At 45.8% G+C, this 20,547-nt stretch overlaps 1 protein-coding gene across 1 annotated transcript; it reads left to right on the top strand.

Moving 5' to 3' along the window:
* The first annotated feature begins 1,144 nt into the window (after window positions 1-1,144).
* On the top strand, window positions 1,145-19,037 carry UNC45B (unc-45 myosin chaperone B). Its single transcript, XM_035138861.2, has 20 exons — window positions 1,145-1,245; window positions 2,225-2,386; window positions 2,869-2,905; window positions 3,160-3,335; window positions 4,376-4,465; window positions 5,823-5,990; window positions 7,184-7,352; window positions 7,734-7,904; window positions 8,728-8,899; window positions 9,836-10,136; window positions 11,144-11,238; window positions 12,234-12,375; window positions 12,719-12,859; window positions 14,133-14,260; window positions 14,681-14,747; window positions 15,034-15,147; window positions 15,477-15,592; window positions 16,485-16,602; window positions 16,781-16,936; window positions 18,377-19,037. Exons 2-20 carry the CDS (start codon window positions 2,225-2,227, stop codon window positions 18,641-18,643), a joined length of 2,790 nt encoding a protein of 929 aa, XP_034994752.2. The 5' UTR covers window positions 1,145-1,245; the 3' UTR covers window positions 18,644-19,037.
* Window positions 19,038-20,547: the final 1,510 nt, after the last annotated feature.

The following is a 20,547-nucleotide window of genomic DNA, read 5'->3' as shown; positions in this document are numbered from 1 at the left end:
TGCTGGCTACACCTGCCTTCAATCTATAGTCAAGAAGCAAGTTCCATTTCTAAGAGAAGCAGGAAAACATAATTAACACATGACCTTAGAGTCGCCTCCAGCTGTTTTGAACTATACAACTCCCCTCAGCCTCAGCCATGATGGGAGTGGTAGTACAAAACAGCTAGAGGGCACCTAGATTGGGGAAGACTGCTGCAGAGTTTCAAACATCCAACAGTTTCAGTTTTCAGCATTAACTCTGAAATCCTTGTAGCTCAGCCAGCCAGCCAGCCGCCAATCAATTCTGTCATTCTGCAGGAATTTATTTGGTTCTCCAAATTTCATTTGCTTAAAAACAAAACAAAACACGAAACATATTAAGAAATCAAAATTTGATCATAATGTTTTAAAACACAATTATATGGCTGCATGTACAGAATCCATAAAGGATGTCCAGTTTATTTGCTTCTCCAAATTTCATTTGCTTTTTTTAAAAACTACACTAAACATATGAAACAATCAAAATTTGATCATGATGTTTTAAAACACAGTTATATGGCTGTATGTAAAGAATCCATAAAGAATGTCCGGTTTACAATTAATCAGCCCAGTCAATACTTTTTGCTTTTTGGCCAGTGTATCTGGAGTTTTCGCCTCTAGCTGTTTCCATTGTTTGGGATTTCTCCTTGGAGAAGGAACGTAATTTCTGAATGTAATCTCTGCCGGCGGTGGGGTGGGGGCAGTTCTCGAAGGTACTGGAGGCATCCAGCAAGTTGCAGCTGCTCCTGAAACTCTTCTAGGACTCTGGAGTAAAAGCCATTTGTCCCAGAGTTTCAAATGTCTGACACTTCCTTAAATAGAATGGGAAGGAGCAGAGTACATTTCAGGGGGTGGGGTGGGGAGAATCCAGGGGGGCTATTTGCATTTCTTTCTCTCTATTAAATAGGCCCTCCTTCAGTCTTGCCCAAGATCGGTGCACATTTTGGACACACATTTCAGCAAATTGTTCAGACCCATCAATTGCGCTCAGTTTAAAGCCAAGCATTGTTTCAGGAAGTTAGACCTTCACCCCTGAGGTCTTTCGCACAGTGCTACAGTCCTGGATCTGTGACCATTTCATTGAGCTATATATATATACCTATCTATCCGAAGCCCAGGCAGGCATATCAGTCCACTTACACAAAGAGAGGAGTGCTCGCGGTTCATTGATTGAAGGGAAAACAGCAGATATTGGTGAATAATCTCAGAGTTTGGAAACTACAGAAGGTATGGAAATCTGGGTAGTGAGTGGGTAGGAACTGAAATCAAATAGCAGATTGAAGCTGGTGGTTGTGTTGAAAATCAACCATGGGTTTTGCTTGTGTTGGGGTTGGAATGTGAGATTGTGTCAAGCGATAGTGACATACCCCAGAGGCATATTGTGGCTGGCCAAATATAGCTGCTTACGGGAGAGTCTGCTGTGGGATAGACGATGGAAGAATTTCGGAGCCACCTGAAAAAGGAGCAAGCAAATTTTCGTGGCAACAGCTTTCGGAAACTTAAAGCCCACACATAATACACACAAACACATGTACATGTATATATTGACTGATTGTTTAATTAATTGATTGGCTTTTGAGACTGTAGATGTAAAAAGCCAAGTAAAAGAAATATTAAAAATCAAGCAAAAGAATGATCAAGCAAAAGAATATTTTTAAAACCCTACCTGTATTCATCATAACTGTGACTGAGTGAAGTACATCATCCACATGGGATGCCTCAGCTTAGCGGGGAAAGGCAAGGAAGAAGGGGCTCAACGGAAATAGACAAAATTATGCAGTGTGGGGAGAAAGTGGAGGATGACCCAAATGGTCAAGGGAATGGAATAACTTTCCTGTGAGGAAAGGCTGCAGTGTTTGGGTGTGTTTTCGTTTAGAGAAAAGTTGAGAAAGAAGTGACACGGTAGATTACAAAATTATGAATGGCATGGAGAAAGTGGATATCGAACTGTTTTTCTCCCTTCCTTACCTCTGCATAGATAGAGGCTCAGGAGCGGGGGGGGGGGGTGTTAGCCTACTGCTCAAAGGTTATATTCCCACCTGTTGCTCCTCCCACTTTTCCCTCTGGCTCTGCCCACCCATGAGTTTGCCCAGAAAGGAATGCAGCCCTCCTGTTGATGGAGAGGGCCAGGCAGAGAGGTCTCGAGGGCCTATCCAGTCCTACTACATCCCTGTCCTAGACAGTTAGTGTTGGTTTCTTTTCCTAGATGGATGACGCTTCACAGCTGAAGGAGGAGGGAAATAAGTATTTCCAAGGCAATGATTATGAGAATGCTATCAAAAGCTACACCAAAGCCCTCAAGGTCGCCAAAGACAAATCGCTTCAGGCGGTGTTGTTCCGAAACCGGGCAGCTTGTTTCCTGAAAAAGGTAAAGCCAATGAGATTAGATGTTGGGTAGCTCAACGGGTAGAGAATGAGACTCTTAATCTCAGGGTTGTGGGTTCAAGCCCCACATTGGGCAAAGATTCCTGCATTGCGGGGGGCTGGACTGGATGACCTTATGCTCCCATCCCACTCTAAAATTCTAGGATTCTTGATGAGGAAATTCACCGTAAAATGGGAATCAATTAGGACAGGCATTCAAATCTAATACAAAAGAATATATAGAGATATTGTTATGCATCAGTGCAGTAGTCCAACTATTGTTGAACTTCAGGTGTCAATGAGAAGTCATTTTATGAGTCATGAGTGAGTTGTGTAGATACTGATGATTGAACAAGTTGACTTGCTTGTGCAGTAGTCAACCTTTAAAAAGGTGTTGCGGCAGGGGGTGGGGAAGAGAATTCGGCTGAGATCAAAGCCAGCCGTCTCAGTCACTGATTCCAGCCATTTTTCTTCCCAAATTCTTAGGAGAACTATGTGCAGGTGGCGTCAGACGCATCCAGAGGTAGGTCAAACAATAGCTCTGTCATTTCAGATTAACCTCCACAAACCCAAACCTTTTTAAAAAAGTACACAGATGGGACAGTCCTTGTTCGCATACTTGCAATCTGAATGACATGGCATAAAAGGAAAAGGGGATGGGAGGAAAGAGAAAAAACAAGCAAACTTCAGCAGAGCCACATGGAGTGGGCCAAATGCTCCAGCCAGATGGAATAGCTGCTGCAAGGTGACAGTTGTCATTTGCTAATTCCCCACTAGCTATCGACATCAATGCTTCTGATATTAAAGCCTTATACCGACGTAGCCAAGCTCTGGAGAAGCTTGGCAAGCTGGATCACGCCTTCAAAGATATCCAGAGGTGTGCCACTATTGAGCCCCGGAATAAAAACTTCCAAGAGACCCTCCGGCGTCTAGGAGCCTCTATCCAGGAGAAGGTAAGCACAGAGTAAGGTTGGCACACTGGTCAATTGACTGGTCAGAGACTGTCACCCAACTTCCTGTTTTTTTTTTACCATGGTCAGCTACTGTCAAATATTCCAAGAATGCCACTATATGGATGGCAGCTAACTTTTTTAAGAAGAAGAAAAAGTCATAATGATGGCATTTCTTATTTCCTGGGCCTCTGGAGTGTCATTTGCAATCTTGTGCAGATACAGGAAGAGAACAGCATCATTTTTTGTTTCTACTTGGAGTTTCTGATGCTGCTCATCAGTGAAAACTGTGGCCACATTCACACCATACATATAAAGCACCATAACAGCACTTCACACAGTCACGGATTCCCCCCAAAGAATTCTGGGAGCTGTAGTTTGTTAAGGGGTGCTAGAGAGTTGTTATTCCTCTCCCAGAGCTACAACTCCCAGAGTGCTTTAACAGTCAATCCCGTTTCATGGGTAACTCTGGGAACTAGAGCTCTGGGAGGGGAACAGGCAGTCTGTTAACAGCTCTCAGCACCCTTAATGAATTACGTTTTCCAGGTTGCTTTGGGGGAAGCCATGTGATGCCACATTAACTATATAGTTCAGATGGGGCTTCAGTTCAGTTCTGCTGAATCAAGTTGCTCACTTAGAGCTCTCCATGGTCCTGAATTCCTGATCTGCCATATTTTGTGGGTGCTGAAGTGTCCTCTCCCACAGCTACAATTTTCAGACTTCCCTGTAAAGAGGGATAGATTGCTAACTTCCCTGGGAACTATAGCATTGGGAAGGGGACTTGGGACGTTTCCTAGCAACTCACAGCACCCTTAACATACTACAGTTTCCAGGATACTTTGGGGGAGAAGCCATGACTCCCCCAAGTGGTATCATAGCGCTTTCAATGAATGGTGTGAATGTGGCCTGTGACAGTGGGGGTGTGGGTATGGTTTGGGAGGGTGGGGAGTCCCGAGGGCCAGAGGGCCACATTTCACCCTTGGGCCTGAGGTTGCCCACTACTTGTCTAACTCATATCTTGTTTCCCAACTGACCTGGTGCAGCTGCGTGTCCAGTTCTCTACCGATGCCAGGGTCCAGCAAATGTTTGATATCCTGCTAGATGAGAAGAGTGAGAAAGAGAAGCGAGAGAAGGTGAGGATTGATTTATTAACAACCCAAAAGTGTGACAGCAGGGTATTGCATCACACCATATAAAAACCAAACAAACAGTAGACAACAAGAGAAAGAAATGGTGACATGCCAATATAAAAAGCACTACATCCATATTTCCTGAGTAGGCATGAATGATGAATGTTGAGCATCTATGTCTAAACTTAAGCAAAGGAAACAAAATTCCCACCAGTGTTCCAGATCCTCCACCACCCTGGAAACATGCAGGTTATGTGTGACTTCCCCGCCCCGCCCCGCCCCGCCCCGCCCCCTTGCAATAGCCAAAGTCCATGAATTCCTATAACACACAGCCAAATGCAGTTCTCCATTGCTGGGTTATTGAAGTCCTGGCTGCAGCTAACATGCATCTCAAAAGCTCTTTAGAACAACAAACTTTCATGTAGTCCTTCCGCATACAGAGTAATGACAGTTGTGGGGAAGCCTAAACAGGTGGTTTAATTATTACAGATATTTATTTATATACCTGGGGGTTATTTGTTTATAATAAGTAAGATTTATGTCCTGGCTTCCGGTTATTGAAGAACAAGAACTCAGAAGATGATTCTTCCCAAAGGCTTTCATGCTTAAATCAGTGTGATACATATGCAGAAACACTGGTCAAACCTATTATTTATTTCATAAAATTTATACACTGCTTCATTGCAAAAAAAAAAAAAAGGCGCCCTCAAAGCAGTTTTTATAAAGATAAAACAAAACTATCAATAGGAAGAATTAGTAACAATAATTTAAGAACTTCAAAGAGTTAAATTAACGATAAACTAAAAGCAGATTAAAGCCTCCCACCAGATGTCAAAGAGAAAAACAATTACAGTGGTGCCTTGCAAGACGAAATTAATTCATGCCGTGAGTCGCTTCGTCTAGCGATAATTTCGTCTTGCGAAGCGTGGGTTGCTGCGGCAAAAAAAAACCCAACCCGCCGAAAAACTTTGTCTTGCAAAGCACGGCCATTGAAAACTTCATCTTGCGAGTCACCAAAAACATCGCAAGACGCTTTCGCCTAGCTAGTTTTTCGTTGCGCGAGGCATTCGTCTTGCGAGGTACCACTGTAACAGACTTTTAGAGGACATCTGAAGGCAGCCCTGTTTAGGGAAGCTTTTAATGTTTAATAAATTGTTGTATTTTAATACTTCTGTTGAAAGCCGCCCAGAGCGCCCGGGGAAACCCAGCCAGATGGGCGGGGTATAAATAATAAATTATTATTATTATTATTATTATTATTATTTAAATATCTGGGTAGGCTTGCCTAAACAAATATATATATATTGGAGTTTGTATAGCCATTCGGTTATGTCAATTGCCATTTCTTTTAAAAAACCAGGCTGCAAACAATCTCATTGTCCTCGGCCGGGAGGAAGCGGGCGCAGAGAGGATATTCCAGAACAATGGCCTGAACCTGCTACTGAGGCTGATAGACACAAAAAACCCAGAGCTAGTCCTTGCAGCGATAAGGACCCTTTCAGGGATGTGCACAGATCATAAGGCAAGGGTAAGTGTTCTCTGAGGTTGCCTGGTTCACACATCACCCTCTGCTCCACACCCTCCCCCCCCTGGTCCCAGACCCACTGTTGACCAAATCCTAACTTTACTTTATGTTCTTTGTATCATACCTTTCTCTCAGCACAGGCATAAATTAAGACAGATGCAACTAAAGTACACTATACGTGTGTGTGTGTGTGTGTGTGTGTGTGTGTGTGTGTGTGTGTGTGTAGTTTTAAGAAATTAAATAAGTAACCATGTTAAAACGGCAGCGAGAACACTAAAAAACTTTTAAAAGGACAAATACTAACAGCTGAAAGAAAACTACCAGGCAAGCCTCCCATGGAAGAGAGCTCCACAATCTGGGAGCAGCCACAGGGAAGGCCTTCTCCTTCCACACCCTCCCAAGGGACACGGGTGGCGCTGTGGTCTAAACCAATGAGCCTCTTGGACTTTCCAATCAGAAGGTTGATGGTTCGAATCTCCATGGGTGAGCTCCCGTTGCTCTGTCCCAGCTCCTGCCAACCTAGTAATTTGAAAGCACGTCAGAGTGCAAGTACAGTCATACCTCGGTTTAAGTACACTTTGGTTTGAATACTTTCAGTTTAAGTACACCGTGGAGCCGTCTGGAACGGATCAATCCACTTTCCATTACTTTCAATGGGAAAGTTCGCTTCAGGTTAAGTACGCTTCAGGTTAAGTACGGACTTCCAGAACCAATTGTGTACTTAAACCGAGGTACCAACCACTGTAGATAAATAGGTACAGCTGTTGTGAGAAGGTAAATGGCATTTCCATACACGCTGGTTTCTGTCACGGTGTTCCGTTGCCTTGGAAGCAAGGCATGCTGGCCACATGACCTGGAAAGCTGTCTATGGACAAACACCGGTTCCCTCGGCCTAAAAGCGAGATGAGCGCCGCAACCCCATAGTCGCCTTTGACTGGACTTAACTGTCCAGGAGTCCTTTACCTTTACCTTTCCACACCCTCCCACAGGATGGACCAACGGTCTGCCTTGATGTAAGGCATCTTCCTGAGGCCCCGTGTTCCTATGAATTTGTCCAGTCCTCTTTTTAAGCCACCCAAGTTAGTGGCTGCTATTGCCTCCTGCAGGATCGCGTTTCATAGTTTTTACTCTGCATCAGCATGAGAAAACATGGGCAGGTAAATCAGACAAAAATCAACCTCTCGTTCGCTGGACAGGCAACAGCCATCCTTCACATGCTGGGAATTGACAATATCTGCCTGTGGATGTCCAGCAACCATGAAGAGATCTCGCTGGCCGTCTCCAACCTCCTGCAGGCCATCATTGACTCGCTAGCCGGGGAAGGCAAGAAGGAAGAGCATGGAAAAGAGGATGCCTTGGTGCTGGGTAATTATTGGCAACTTTGCTAAAAGGTGCATTGATAAGTGTTGATCTGAGCGTTGAAGATTTTGGCGGAAACTTGCTCCGAGTTCGAGTTCTATATCCATCTGGAGGGCATCAGGTAGTTGAAGGCTGATATGAATGAAAGTTAGTCCCTGTGCATATAATTTATTTACAAAAATATTTATGTCATTAAAATAATCAAAGAGGTTTACAGCCTTGAGGTTACCAACACATGGACTACAGTGGCCAGGCTGTCCCTGTTCAGAAATGGATGGATATTAACAGCTACACCAATCATTTTCCAGAAATGACCGTGTTTTGCCCAACTTTTTTTATTTTATTTTATTTTCCCTTTCCTTTCCTTTTCTTTTCTTTTTTGCACAGACCCAAAGAAGGACCTGAAGGCAGTCACAATGCGCCTTCTGGACATGCTCCCCAATAAAAAGGTGTCTGGACAAGGCCGAGACCGTGCTCTCAATTTGCTCAATAAGAACATACCAAGGAAGGACCTGAGAATCCATGACAACAGCAGGACCCTGTTTGTCATTGACAACGGTAAGCCCAGTGCCAATATCCTCTTTTCCTCATGGTCCAAGATCTGACAACAGGCAGAGAACGTAGCTGCCAAGTTTTCCCTTTTCTCGTGAGGAAGCCTATTCAGCATAAAGGAATTTCCCTTAAAAGAAGGGAGAACTTGACAGCTATAGTAGAGAGCGCCAGTGTGGCACAATAGTTAGAGTGTTGGATTACGACCTGGGAGACCAGGGTTTGAATGCCAACTCAGCCAGGAAGCTCCCTGGGGGGACCTAGGGCTGGTCACTCACTGTCTCTCAGACTCACTATCCCACAGAGATGTTGTGGGCATTAAATGGGAAAAAGGAGAGCCACAGGCACCACCTTGACCACCTCGGCCCAGTATACCTGAAGGGGTGTCTCCACCCCCATCGTTCAGCCCAGACACTGAGGTCCAGCTCCGAGGGTCTTCTGGCAGTTCCCTCTCTGCGAGAAGTGATGTTACAGGGGACCAGGCAGAGGGCCTTCTTGGTAGTGGCGCCCACGCTGTGGAATGTCCTCCAACCAGATGTCAAGGAAATAAACAACTCTTTGACTTTTAGAAGACATCTGAAGGCAGCCCTGTATCAGGAAGTTTTTAGTGTTTGATGTTTTATTGTGTTGTCTACACAGTCTGGCAGAGGCTCCTCAGGGGTTCAGGCAGAGGTATTCTCAGCTCTACTTGGAGATGTTATTGGGGTTTGAACCTAGGGCCTTCTGTATGCGGAGCACGTGCTCAATCGCTGAGCCCCGTCCAAGGTTGCATCTCTGCATTTGAGTGTAAACTGACCCGGTGTCCGCTCCCTTCCCCCTGCTTTGCTCCCAGGTCTCAAGAAGATCCTGAAAGTTGCTGGCCAGATCCCTGACATGCCAAACTGCCTCCCTTTGACGGAGAACACCCAGCTGACAGCTTCGGTGCTCCTGAACAAGCTGTATGACGATTTGCGGTGCGACCCAGAGAGGGATAACTTCAGGGTGCTCTGCGAAGAGTACATCCAGTGAGTAAGGGGGCTGTGTGTCCTGCTTTACAGAGGACAGTGAAAGTCCTCTCTACCTGTAGGCATTTGAAGAGCTGCCCATTTCAAGCCTTCTTGAAAGGGAACTCCAAGAAGGGAGGGCAATTCAACTGGGGAGGAGGGAGGCTTGAAGTTGACCAACCACAGTGAGCACCCACCCAGATCCACCTGGTCACAGGAAGAATATAAGAACATAAGAAGAGCCTGCTGGATCAGGCCAATGGCCCATCTAGTCCAGCATCTTGTTCTCAGAGTAGCCAGGACCTGAGCACAAGAGCGCTCTTCTCTCCTGTAGTCTCCAGCAACCACTATTCAGAAGCATTGCTGCCTCCAACTGTGGAGGCAAAGCATAGCCATTGTGGCTAATAGCCATTGATAGCCCTCTCCTCCACAAATTTACCCAATCCCCTTTTAAAGCCACCCAGGTTGGTGGCCATCCCTGCCTCCTGTGGCAGGGAGTTCCATAGTTTAACTATGCACCGCGTGGAGAAGTCATTCATTTTACCTGTCCCCAAAACCCCAGAATTCAGCTTCATTGGATGACCGTGAGGTCTACCATTAAGAGAGGGAGAATAATTTTTCTCTTTCCACTTTCTCCACGCCATGTGTCATTTTATACAGTCTCCCTCCACCAGGGTGAGATGCAGGACTTTTTTTCCCAGCCAGAACGCACTGGAGCTCAGCTCCAGCCCCTCTCAGGCAGGTGGGTGCCCTTGCCATTCTAAGAGAACAAGGGAGGTGTTCATGGTGAGCTCTGGCACCTCTTTTTCTAGGAAAAAATAGGACTGGTGAAATGGGTGGATTAATTAAATCATGGGTGGATATCCTAAGTTTCCCCAAGCCCCAATGGGCCATTTTGATGGGTAGGTAGGGACACCAAGCCTTCCTCTTCCTTCCTCTGCTTTTCCATGTTTCTAGGAGCAAAATTGACCCCCAGGACATGGACAAGACTCTGCACGCCATCCAGACAGTGTCTGGCGTCCTGCAGGGGCCTTTTGATTTGGGGAACAAACTGCTGGGCATGAAAGGGGTCATGGAGATGATGGTGGCCCTCTGCGGCTCTGAGCGAGAGATCGATCAGCTGGTGGCCGTGGAAGCCCTGATCCACGCTTCGACCAAGTTGAGCCGGGCCACCTTCATCATCACCAACGGGATCAGCCTGCTGAAGGAAATCTACAAGAAGACCCAGAATGAGAAGATCAAGATCAGAGCTCTGGTGGTCAGTTCTCCTGGCTCAGGGGTGGGGGTGGGGGGAACAGTGGGGAACCCTGTTCCCCTCAGACACTGGGGCAACCTTGCCTCCCCTGCGAAGATGGATGAGATGGTTGATTATCCTCAATGCAGGAAGGCTTTCCCTAGGGCAAGTTTAATTCTAATGACAGACAACAAAACCCCAATGAACGGCAGTTGCTGCCCTTGTAGCAATGCTGAGGTGAAGTCCATCATGCAGGTCCTTTCCTGGTGCAGTTTCAATCAAGGGACTAGGAAATACTTAATCATGCACCCCATTGTGCAGCCCCTCCCTGGCTGCTCTTATGATCACTTTACTATAGGTCCCCATAAACCAGTCACAGAGCAAATGGCAACATGTTTTAATATGGCCTTCTTAGAATCGCAGAATTGTAGATCTGGAAGGGGCCATGAGGGTCATCTGGTCCAACTTCCTGTAATGCAGAAATCATTTTGCCCAACATAGGGCTCAAACCCACGATCCTAAGATTAAGATCCTAATGCTCTACCGACTGAACTATCCTAGTACCACGTGATTTTTTAGACCACATGATTTCTGTCTGTTTATGTTGCAAACCACCCTGTGATCTTTGGATGAAGGGTGGTACAACAACAACAACAACAACAACAACAACAACAACAACAACAACAACAACATCCTATTTAGGATTATAATTCTGTATTTCAGTTGTAGTAAGGTGTGCTAATGTTGTTGTCAATTGTTATAAAATAGTTACAGTACAGAATGTTGACTAAAAATGAAGAGATAATGATGGGCAAGGTGCCTTTTTGGGAGAAGGTGTTTAGGATCTGTACCAACCCTACACCTTGCAGCTGGGAAGCCTACAAAACCTAAAGCCAAGCGATTTGAGCTGTAGGTGGAGGCCTGCCTTTTGAAGTACATGCCACAGCAGAGTGTCATTTTTAAAAGGGGGTGGGTGTGGCTATTCCAGTGCAATATTGAGCCCACCAATACCTCCTTGATTCTCTCCCCAGGGCCTTTGCAAGCTAGGCTCCGCCGGGGGCACAGACTATGGCCTGCGACAGTTTGCCGAAGGGTCAACAGAGAAGCTGGCCAGGCAGTGCCGGAAGTGAGTGGCAGAAGACCGACCTTGGGGACGAGGGGTGGAGGAGTTGGAAGAGCAGATTCCACAACAGATGCTGCCTCTTCCAGTCTCTCAAGTTTGAATGCCAGACTAATTGCTAGCTCCTCCCAGACGCTTTCTGGAAGCATATTCTTCAAACACCCCAGCAAGACTCTTAGGTCCATGTGGTGTGTAATATCCTAGCATTTCTGTAACAGCATCACATCTTCCATGCTCTTCTGGTAACTTCCAGATTGGATTACTGCAGGGCGTTCCACGTGGGGCTGCCCTTGAAGATTATTCGGAAACTTCAGTCGGTCCAAAATACAGCTGCCAGATTACTGGCTGGGGTTCCATTTAAATCTGATGTAAACCCTGTTTTCAAACAGCTGCGATGGTATTGGTGTTTAAAGCCCTAAATGACTCAGGCCCCACATGCCTGAAAGACCACATCCTTTCCTACAGACCCTCTCAGGTGCTGAGATCAGCAAAGTGGGCCCTCTTGGTAGTTCTTCCACCCTCAGAGACCTGTGGGAGAGAGTCTTCTCTGTGGTGGCCCCTAAGCTATGGAACTCCCTCCTCACAGAGATGCGTCTGGCACCTTCATTTCACAGCTTCCTGAGAATGTCTTTGGCGCTGAGGTGTATGGTTTTAGGACCCAACTTATTTTAATGATTGCAGGTTGTTTTAAATTGTTTTTAATATTGTATTTTAATGCTGTAAGCTGCCCTGGGATGAAAGAGAGAGAGAGAGAGAGAGAGAGAGAGAGAGAGAGAGAGAGAGAGAGAGAGAGAGAGAGAGAGAGAAAGAAAGAAAGAAAGAAAGAAAGAAAGAAAGAAAGAAAGAAGGAAAGAAAGAAAGAAAATGACAGCAATAATAATCCTGTTTTGCAAATAATCAATAATCTGGATATTTAAAGAGTCCAAAGACATCAGCTTAAAATCTGTTCTCCTCCAACGTTTGCCTTACTGAGCCTCATCTTCCTTGCCTCATTCCTTCAGATGGCTGTGCAACCCTGCCATTGACACCCGCACAAGGAAGTGGGCTATAGAAGGTCTTGCTTATTTGACCCTGGATGCCGACGTGAAGGATGACTTTGTGGAGGATGAGCCAGCCATGCAGGCCATGTTTGAATTAGCCAAGGTAGGCTGAATGCCACATACATGCAGATCGTTACGGCCCCAGTTGCCCACTGCTGTAGTTTTTCACCATTATTTTCACAAAATAATGTCCCAGGTGGCTCAACTGAACAAATCATAAGCATAATGGAAACAGAAATAATCACAATACTGTACTTCAATATGCAGAACTGACATTGTTAATAGGTGCCCTTTCCACATTTGTACGAACTCAATCTTTTATGTATGCAACCCTTGGACTGGACAAAGGTCTCCCTTGCTTTCAAAGTCTCTCTCACTTTAAATACCTGATTTTATCTTCTTCTTTTTAAAAAAACAAACCAACACTTTGATTTTGCCTTTTACAGACAAGCGACAAGACCATTTTGTACTCAGTGGCCACCGTCTTGGTGAACTGCACCAACAGCTACGATGTCAAGGAAATTATCCCGGAACTCGTGCAATTGGCCAAGTTTTCCAAGCAGCATGTTCCCGAGGAACACCCGAAGGTAGCCGGCCGGTCATCCTTGGCAACACCAAATGTTGTTAATAACCAGCAGGAAAGAACTCTGCCCTAGCAATGGGAGAGAATTTTTATTCGGTTTGCACTGAAAAGCAAACATACCTATTTCACACTTTACAAAACAGTACCAGAACCGAAGCAAAGCCATGCTCCACAATTCACATCACATTTTGCATTGCGGTTCTCCAACAAAGTATTATGTACAAAAAGACCGTTAACATATAATTTAAAACAGTTGAAAGCCCAAAAACAAATACATTAAAAACCTATTAGTGAAAATAACATACAAAATGAATGTAATTTCATTCTTTTTTACCCCATTATAAACATCTGGCTAATGTGTTCCCTGTGCTTTTTACCTGGGTTCTTGAATGCTGTTCATTGGCTATAATAATAAATATTGAACCTGGTTTGGAAAAGCATTATATTAGGGGGAAAGCTTTGCAAAAATGTGTGCATTATGGATATGTATAGTAGGCAAAAGTGCAGACAAATGTGTGTATCCAGGAGAAAGTCGCATTAAAATCCTGATTAATTTTCATGAGGGCTTGTTAAAAAAAAAAAATCGCAAGCTGCTGTAGAAATATAAGGAACTGAAGAGTGGGAAAACGGAAAACTGAAATATATTTATTTATTACATTTATATACCACCTTTTCCACCAAGGCACTCAGGGAAGTGTAAGTGGTTTTCCTCCTCACCATTTTATCCTCACAACAACCCTGTGAGGTACAGGTCAAACTCGGAAAATGCAACTTATTATTTTTAATTTTTATTTTAATTTTTACAAATGCTTTATTTTGGAAATTTCACCGTAATAAAACAAATAGTTACAATAATACAAAAATAAACATTGCTACTACATTTCGTTAATTACATTCCATTTAGAATTGACCCGCCTAAAGACAAATAATTACTATTACAACAAATAAAGGCTTGGCATATCTTGCTTTCCATGTCATGCATCTATCTCATATATTGGTTTCACCTTTTAAGTTGCGTTACTGAAATAAATGCACTTTTCGACGATATTCTAATTTTCCGAGTTTCACCTGTAGGTTGGGCTAAGAGAAGACTCGCCTTTAAGGTCACACCCAGTGTGAGTGAGGATTTGAACCCTGGTTCTCCCAAGGCCCTAGTCCAACACGCTAACCACGATACACACCAGAAATTGACAGGTCCACCCACCCCTACTCCTCCACAGGGTGGCAGGGACCAAGATTAAAGTTGGGCTTCACCATGACTCCTTACTCTCCCGCAGGACAAGAAGGATTTTGTCGCAAAGCGGGTCAAACGGTTGGTCGCTGCCGGAGTCACCTCCTCCCTGGTCTGCATGGTGAAAGCGGACAGCGCCATTTTGACCGATCAGACCAAAGAGCTCCTAGCCAGGTAAGCTGCCTCGCCTCCGCCTTTTCAGAATTCTCAGGCAATAGCAGGGTGCAACAGGAAAGTCATTGTAGGAAAGCCTGAAATGTCCGTGCAAGATATCAAGGGTGAACAGTGTACCCTCACAGACTCTAGATTCCAGAGAAGCATCGAACAAAGTCTTGTGTCTGTTTCTGCCCTGAAAGATGTTCACACACTGAATCGGTACTGTAGGGTGAAAGCCGAAGATGTTCCTGTTAAAAGCAAGGGGGGTGGGGGGGGTGCCATTCATTATATGACCAAAATGGCACCACCCAGGAATCCCCAGGGATGTTTCGGACAATCAATCAACCCCTGCCAGCACAGAGACAGGCCATTGCTTTTGTGACATAATCAACAACAACAGGGGCCACTTATGCCAAGGGTATGTTTCTCTTCCAACAGAGTTTTTCTTGCTTTGTGTGAAGATGCCAAGGACCGTGGTACCATCGTTGCTCAAGGGGGTGGAAAGGTAATTCTTTCAGCTTCCTATTTCAGATGCTCCTATTTAGGAATACTTTGTGCAATTAATCTGGGGATGTGTGTGCGTATGGTGGTAGTGTTGTTGTTAGGGGTTTCTTTCTTTCTTTCTTTCTTTCTTTCTTTCTTTCTTTCTTTCTTTCTTTCTTTCTTTCTTTCTTTCTTTCTTTCTTTCTTTTGCATAATGTGCAAATAAGAATTTAGGGTAGAACGCTCTCCCAACAGGGACATTCAACTGTGAGCTTACCTGGTGTCATCACCTAATTTGTTGTTCTTAGGCCCTGATTCCATTGGCTATGGAAGGCACAGAAGTTGGCAAAATCAAAGCGTCACATGCCCTGGCCAAGATCGCAGCCATCTCCAATCCAGACATTGCGTTCCCTGGGGAGAGGGTGAGTCGATCCATGGCATATTTAGAGCAGAGTCCAGCAACTGGAGAGCACCAGGAGCACATTTATTACTTTAAAACAAGGAGGGGGGAACTTTTATCAGCCCAAAAGCAGCATTCCCTTTCTGGACAACCTTCTAGGGGCCAAATGCCAGTGGTGGTTGGGGGCTGGAGGCAGAAGTGAGCAGAGCAAGTACTGTACATTTTCCCTTTGTACAGGAGGCCTTTTGTTCAGAAAGGCCTCTGCTCTGTTGTTGGGTGTGGCAGGTTCTGAATGGCCACAGGGCTCCATGGTGCCCCAGGGTGACATCCATTTGCCTGACTCTCCCAAAGGTGTATGAAGTCGTGCGTCCTCTGGTCAGTTTGCTGAACACCGAGCGTGATGGGCTACAGAACTACGAGGCTCTTCTGGGCCTCACCAACTTTTCAGGGAGGAGCGACAAGCTCAGGTGAGTTACAGCAGCCATTTTGTTCCCCTGGGGGGATTCATGGCCTCCTGCTATTGGGAGACAGCCTGATCCTTCCTCTACAAAGATAGGGCCAAGATAGGGATCTATTTTTCTCATGTAAGAAAGGACTTATTCACACAGCGCATCGTTAAACTATGGAACTCACTCCTGTGGGACAGTGGGAGGCATTCCCATCAACTGCCCCAGACAAAACGGGACATCCCATTTTTTCTCACGAGACAACAGCAGCCAAAATGGCCGTCGCAGTCTCGTGCTGCACTTTTGGGGGGCATGGCGTCCCAAACACATTTTTTTGCGCTGTGCCCCCCCCCAGCGCCTTTCAGGGGGCTGCAATCTCGCGCAGGTCACATGACTCGTGTGGGAGTGTGGCTCTGGAAAATGGTGCTCTGGTTGGGCCTCTTCATATTGGAAGGTATGAGGAGTCATATGGGCAGAAGTGATGTTGCAGGTCAGCTGGAATCAAATGTCACAAAGAGGCCAATGGGATTCTACCGCAACTAGGCCTGAGAGTGGCCTACCTGTTAGGTGGAGACCAGGGATGCTAACTTGAATAAGATGTTGTGGGGGCCCAGGTAAGTCCTGCCCCGCAAAATTAATCACTTGACGCATTGCACACACACCACTTGAATGGGAATGCCCATCAACTTTGTGGGGGCCCAACCCCCTCAAATAGTTTATTGCGGGGCCCGAAGCCCCCATGGCCCCTCGGAGGTGGCTCCTAAAGTGGAGACCGAATTTCTCTCAGACTCTCTGCCTCAAGGTTGCCTTGCAGGATTTCAAGAGGTGCAGAATTCTACTACATCTTGCAATTACCGGTAGCATGCTAGTGTGTGTGCTCTGCAATTTCACATGCACACATTACTTCTTTCAGACAAAAGATCATCAAAGAGAAAGCCCTGCCTGACATTGAGAACTACATGTTTGAAAACCACGATCAGCTTCGGCAGGCGGCCACAGAATGCATGTGCAACCTCGTGGTGAACAAAGAGGTAAAATAGCCCTTGTTACTCAACGGAGGGCAACCTGCAGTCCTATTTGGCCTGCCGTGGGTTCCAATTTGACCCACAACGCTATAGGTCCCCCACACACTGTCCCTTTTTGTTGTGGTTAGGGGATGAATTAATCCAGATCTCTCTCACTTTCCCCCACCTCTGCCCCCTGCACCAGGTTCAAGAGAGATTCATAGCAGATGGGAATGACCGACTCAAACTGCTCGTGTTGCTGTGTGGTGAGGACGACGACAAAGTCCAGAACGCCGCAGCAGGAGCCCTAGCGATGCTCACGGCTGCCCACAAGAAACTCTGCCATAAGCTGACAGAAGTGGTAAGGGTCTCATTGCCCTGGAGCATTAAGTGTGTGTTTAAAGTTGCATTTGTATGAGGAAAGTTTGCAGAGCTGGGTACCTTGTAATTTAGAGAAGAGGCGAGTAAGAGGTAACATGATACCGTACCTATATATACCGGTATATAAATGTTCCCACTGTGTGCGTGGATATAACACCCTTCCTCCGAAACCGCTGAACTGAATTCCAACAAATTTGGCCACAACGTTCCATGCCCATCAGGGAGGGATCTGGCGTAAAAAAAAATTCAAAAAAGCACACCTTTCACACCTCAAATAATGATTAAACACAAAAAACATGGCACCCAAATTATAATCACCAGCAGAAGGTCTGAAGACTCCAACAGCATCCAGTAGAAAGACAGATCGCACCCTGCTGCCTCCAAAGCCACGCCACCAGATGACATCACAAAATTCCACAGCAACCAACTGAAAACAGGCCTTTTGCAGCAACAAGGCCCAACATTGCCCAGCAGACTGAATAGGCCACAGCAGACTAGGCCACTTTCCAGACTAGGCCAAGTGGAGGTAGGGGTCTGCCTGGGGGGGGATGGGGGGCCGAATAGGGGGAAGGGATAGGTAATTGGTCAGAACAGGGTGGGGGGAGACACAGGGATGAAACCTGCCCTCTCCACAGTATCTCGCCTCGGCTTTGCAGACTAGGCCACTTTCCAGACTAGGCCAAGTGGGGGGGCCGAATAGGTCATAGGTTGGGACAGGGTGGGCCCAATCACAGGGATGAACCGGGGGATGAGGGGGACAGAACAGGGTGGGGGGAGACACAGGGATGCGCCTATGTAAACATAACACAAAAAAGGGGGACTCTGAAGGTGAGGAGAGTCTGAAGTGGGACTCTGAGGCTCCATTTAACAAACTGAGCCACCGCAACACGTGGCAGAGCCAACTAGTAAGTTTATAAAACAATTCGTGGCATGGAGAAATTGGATAGAGAATTTTTTCTCTCCTTCTCTTATAACACTAGAACTCATGTGCAACCAATGAAGCTGCTTATGGGAAGATTCAGGACAGATAAAATAAAGTAGTTTGTCATGCATTGGAGAAACTATGGAACTCCCTCCTGCAGGAGGCAGTGATGGCCACCAACTTGGATGGCTTTAAAAGAGGACTGGACAAATTCATGGAGGAGAGGGCTATCGATGGCTCGGCTCTGTCGCAACAGTCAGAGGAAGCAATGCTTCAGAATGCCAGTTGCTGGAAACTGCAAGAGGAGCAAGGGCTTCTGGTTGGCCACTGTGAGAACAGGGTGCTCGACTAGATGGGCCACTGGCCTGATCCAGCAGGCTCTTGGTTTTTATGATGGCTAAAATAGAACCTTGAGGCTTTTTGGAGCTCCTTGAACAGTTCTGTGTAGTTACACATTTCAAAGATGTGCAAGTAACCTAGCAAATCTTATTTCTGCAGACAACCCAGTGGCTGGAGATTCTGCAGAGGCTCTGCCTCCACGACAAGCTGAACGTACAGCACCGTGGGCTCGTGATTGTTTACAATTTAATCCACGCAGAGCAAGAGCTGGCTAAGAAACTAGTGGAAAGTGAGATGCTGGAAATCCTGACCATTGTTGGGAAGCAGGCTGATGACCCCCAGAGGCAGCATGTCCTAAAGGTGGCTCGGGAATGCCTCGTGAAGTTCATGGACTATGGAATGATCAAACCTATGTCTCCCTCATAAGGACACAGGAAATCTAAGATCTAAAAAGAATGAGGACTAGAGGAGTGGCAAGGAAGTGACTCGACATGTAAAGAACTTATACTGGAAAACTGAAGCATTATTTCCAAAGCTTTGACACAATGCAAATGTTTTTGCCCACAGAAATAGCCCTCAGATATGTTTCTTCAGGGGGAACCACAATTTGTTTCTGGGTAGCAAACCTCCTTTCCAAAGCAACTTCCTGTTAAAGTTTTTTCTTTTAGAAGTTCCTGGTGTAGTTTTTATAACTATATTATGCTCACTGTCTTTTGAACGATTTGACTTGTTGGAAACTCTTAACAACTTTTAACATAGACTCCTCGCTAGTGAAATTCATGTGATGGTTCTTGTTACAATGTGGTGATTCACTAATAAAATAGGTGTGCAGAAAAATTGCACATTGTGCAGCTTCCTTAAAATGACAAATAGCAAAATAGTGAATGGTTTTGGTAATATTGTGATATGCCATCCCAATCGCCAAATTATTAAGAGGTTCCAGGCCCTTACTCATGGTTTTGTGTCCTTGGAATACTGTATTGGCCCAAATATAAGCCGCATCCGCAAATAAGCCACACCTCTAAAATTCAAGGCTTATTTGTGGGTGTGACCCACCTCCCAGCACTACCGCTCTGAACGGGGAACGGGGGCGGCTGGCACCAGCTTGGGGAGGTAGTGCCAGGAGTGCCAGGAAGCGGTAGTGCTGGGAGACGAGCGTGCAGTGTATGGTTCTGAATATAAGCTGCACTTTAACTTTTCAATCGGAATTTGGGTGGGGGGTGGCTTACATTCGGGCCAATATGGTAATAAGGTGGAGGAGCTCATAGCATCAACACCCCAAAAGATCTTGCTTCCCAATTAGGTTTCCATGGGAGCCCCCAAGGGAAGGCTACATTCTAATTCTTGAAATAGCCAGACTAACTTCCTGATGAGGTGATAGCCTGGGCGATGGGCCATTAAGACAACAAAGGAAAAGGTGGGGCAGCAAATGGGCAGGCCCCTCAATTTGTGGTAGTTAGAAAGACAAAGGCAGAGTTGAGAGCTGAGTGTTGTAGTGATGTGGACTGGAAGCAAAGCAGCAAGTTGGAGAGGAAGAGAAAACAATGCTTGATTTCTGTTTGAATCCAGCTGTGAGAGAAACAAGAACCTTTTGGGGTGTTAATGCTGCAAACTCCTCCATCATAGGCTCAGGTTATACAGAGTGAGTCCTTTAAAAGAAGCCCCGTGGATAGAGTACAGTACACATGTTCCACGGGGCCTCTTTTAAAGGACTCACCCTGTATATGTGTGTGTAAATAAACCATCTATTATAAAGACACCATAGTCTCTGCTGTACCTCATTTTGAAGGAAACACGAACCCTGGGTACCCCTGGAATCTCTCATCACTCAAGAGATTAGGGTGGCATGCAACAGTATGGTTATTATGAACCACGGGGGTGGGGGTGGTAAACAGCAGTATAGGCAGCAACCATTTTAGGCACGTCCAATTGATGCGTGATTGCCCGTGGTAATGTCACCCCCCTCAGGGATGACACCCGGAGCGGTCCACCCCCACCGCACCCCCCTTTCCCTGCCAGTGAGCAGTGGTTAGTCAAGTGTAGGAATGGAAGGAGTCCTGCATTTCAGTTCACACTCAGTTTCTCATTTTATCCAATCTGAAATTCAGTTTTACATGTTTCTGTGGCCATCTGCAATTTTTTAAATATACTGTATATAAAAAAATATCCACAGGAAAATCACTAGCATGTTAGAAGAAGAAGAGGAGGAGGAGGAGGAGTTTGGATTTGATATCTCGCTTTATCACTACCCAAAGGAGTCTCAAAGCCGCTAACATTCTCCTTTCCCTTCCTCCCCCACAACAAACACTTTGTGAGCTGAGTGAGGCTGA

The sequence above is a fragment of the Zootoca vivipara genome, chromosome 15, assembly GCF_963506605.1.
Source record: "Zootoca vivipara chromosome 15, rZooViv1.1, whole genome shotgun sequence".
In the NCBI taxonomy this organism is placed as follows: Eukaryota; Metazoa; Chordata; class Lepidosauria; order Squamata; family Lacertidae; genus Zootoca; species Zootoca vivipara.
This window is presented reverse-complemented; position numbering and strand designations above follow the sequence as displayed.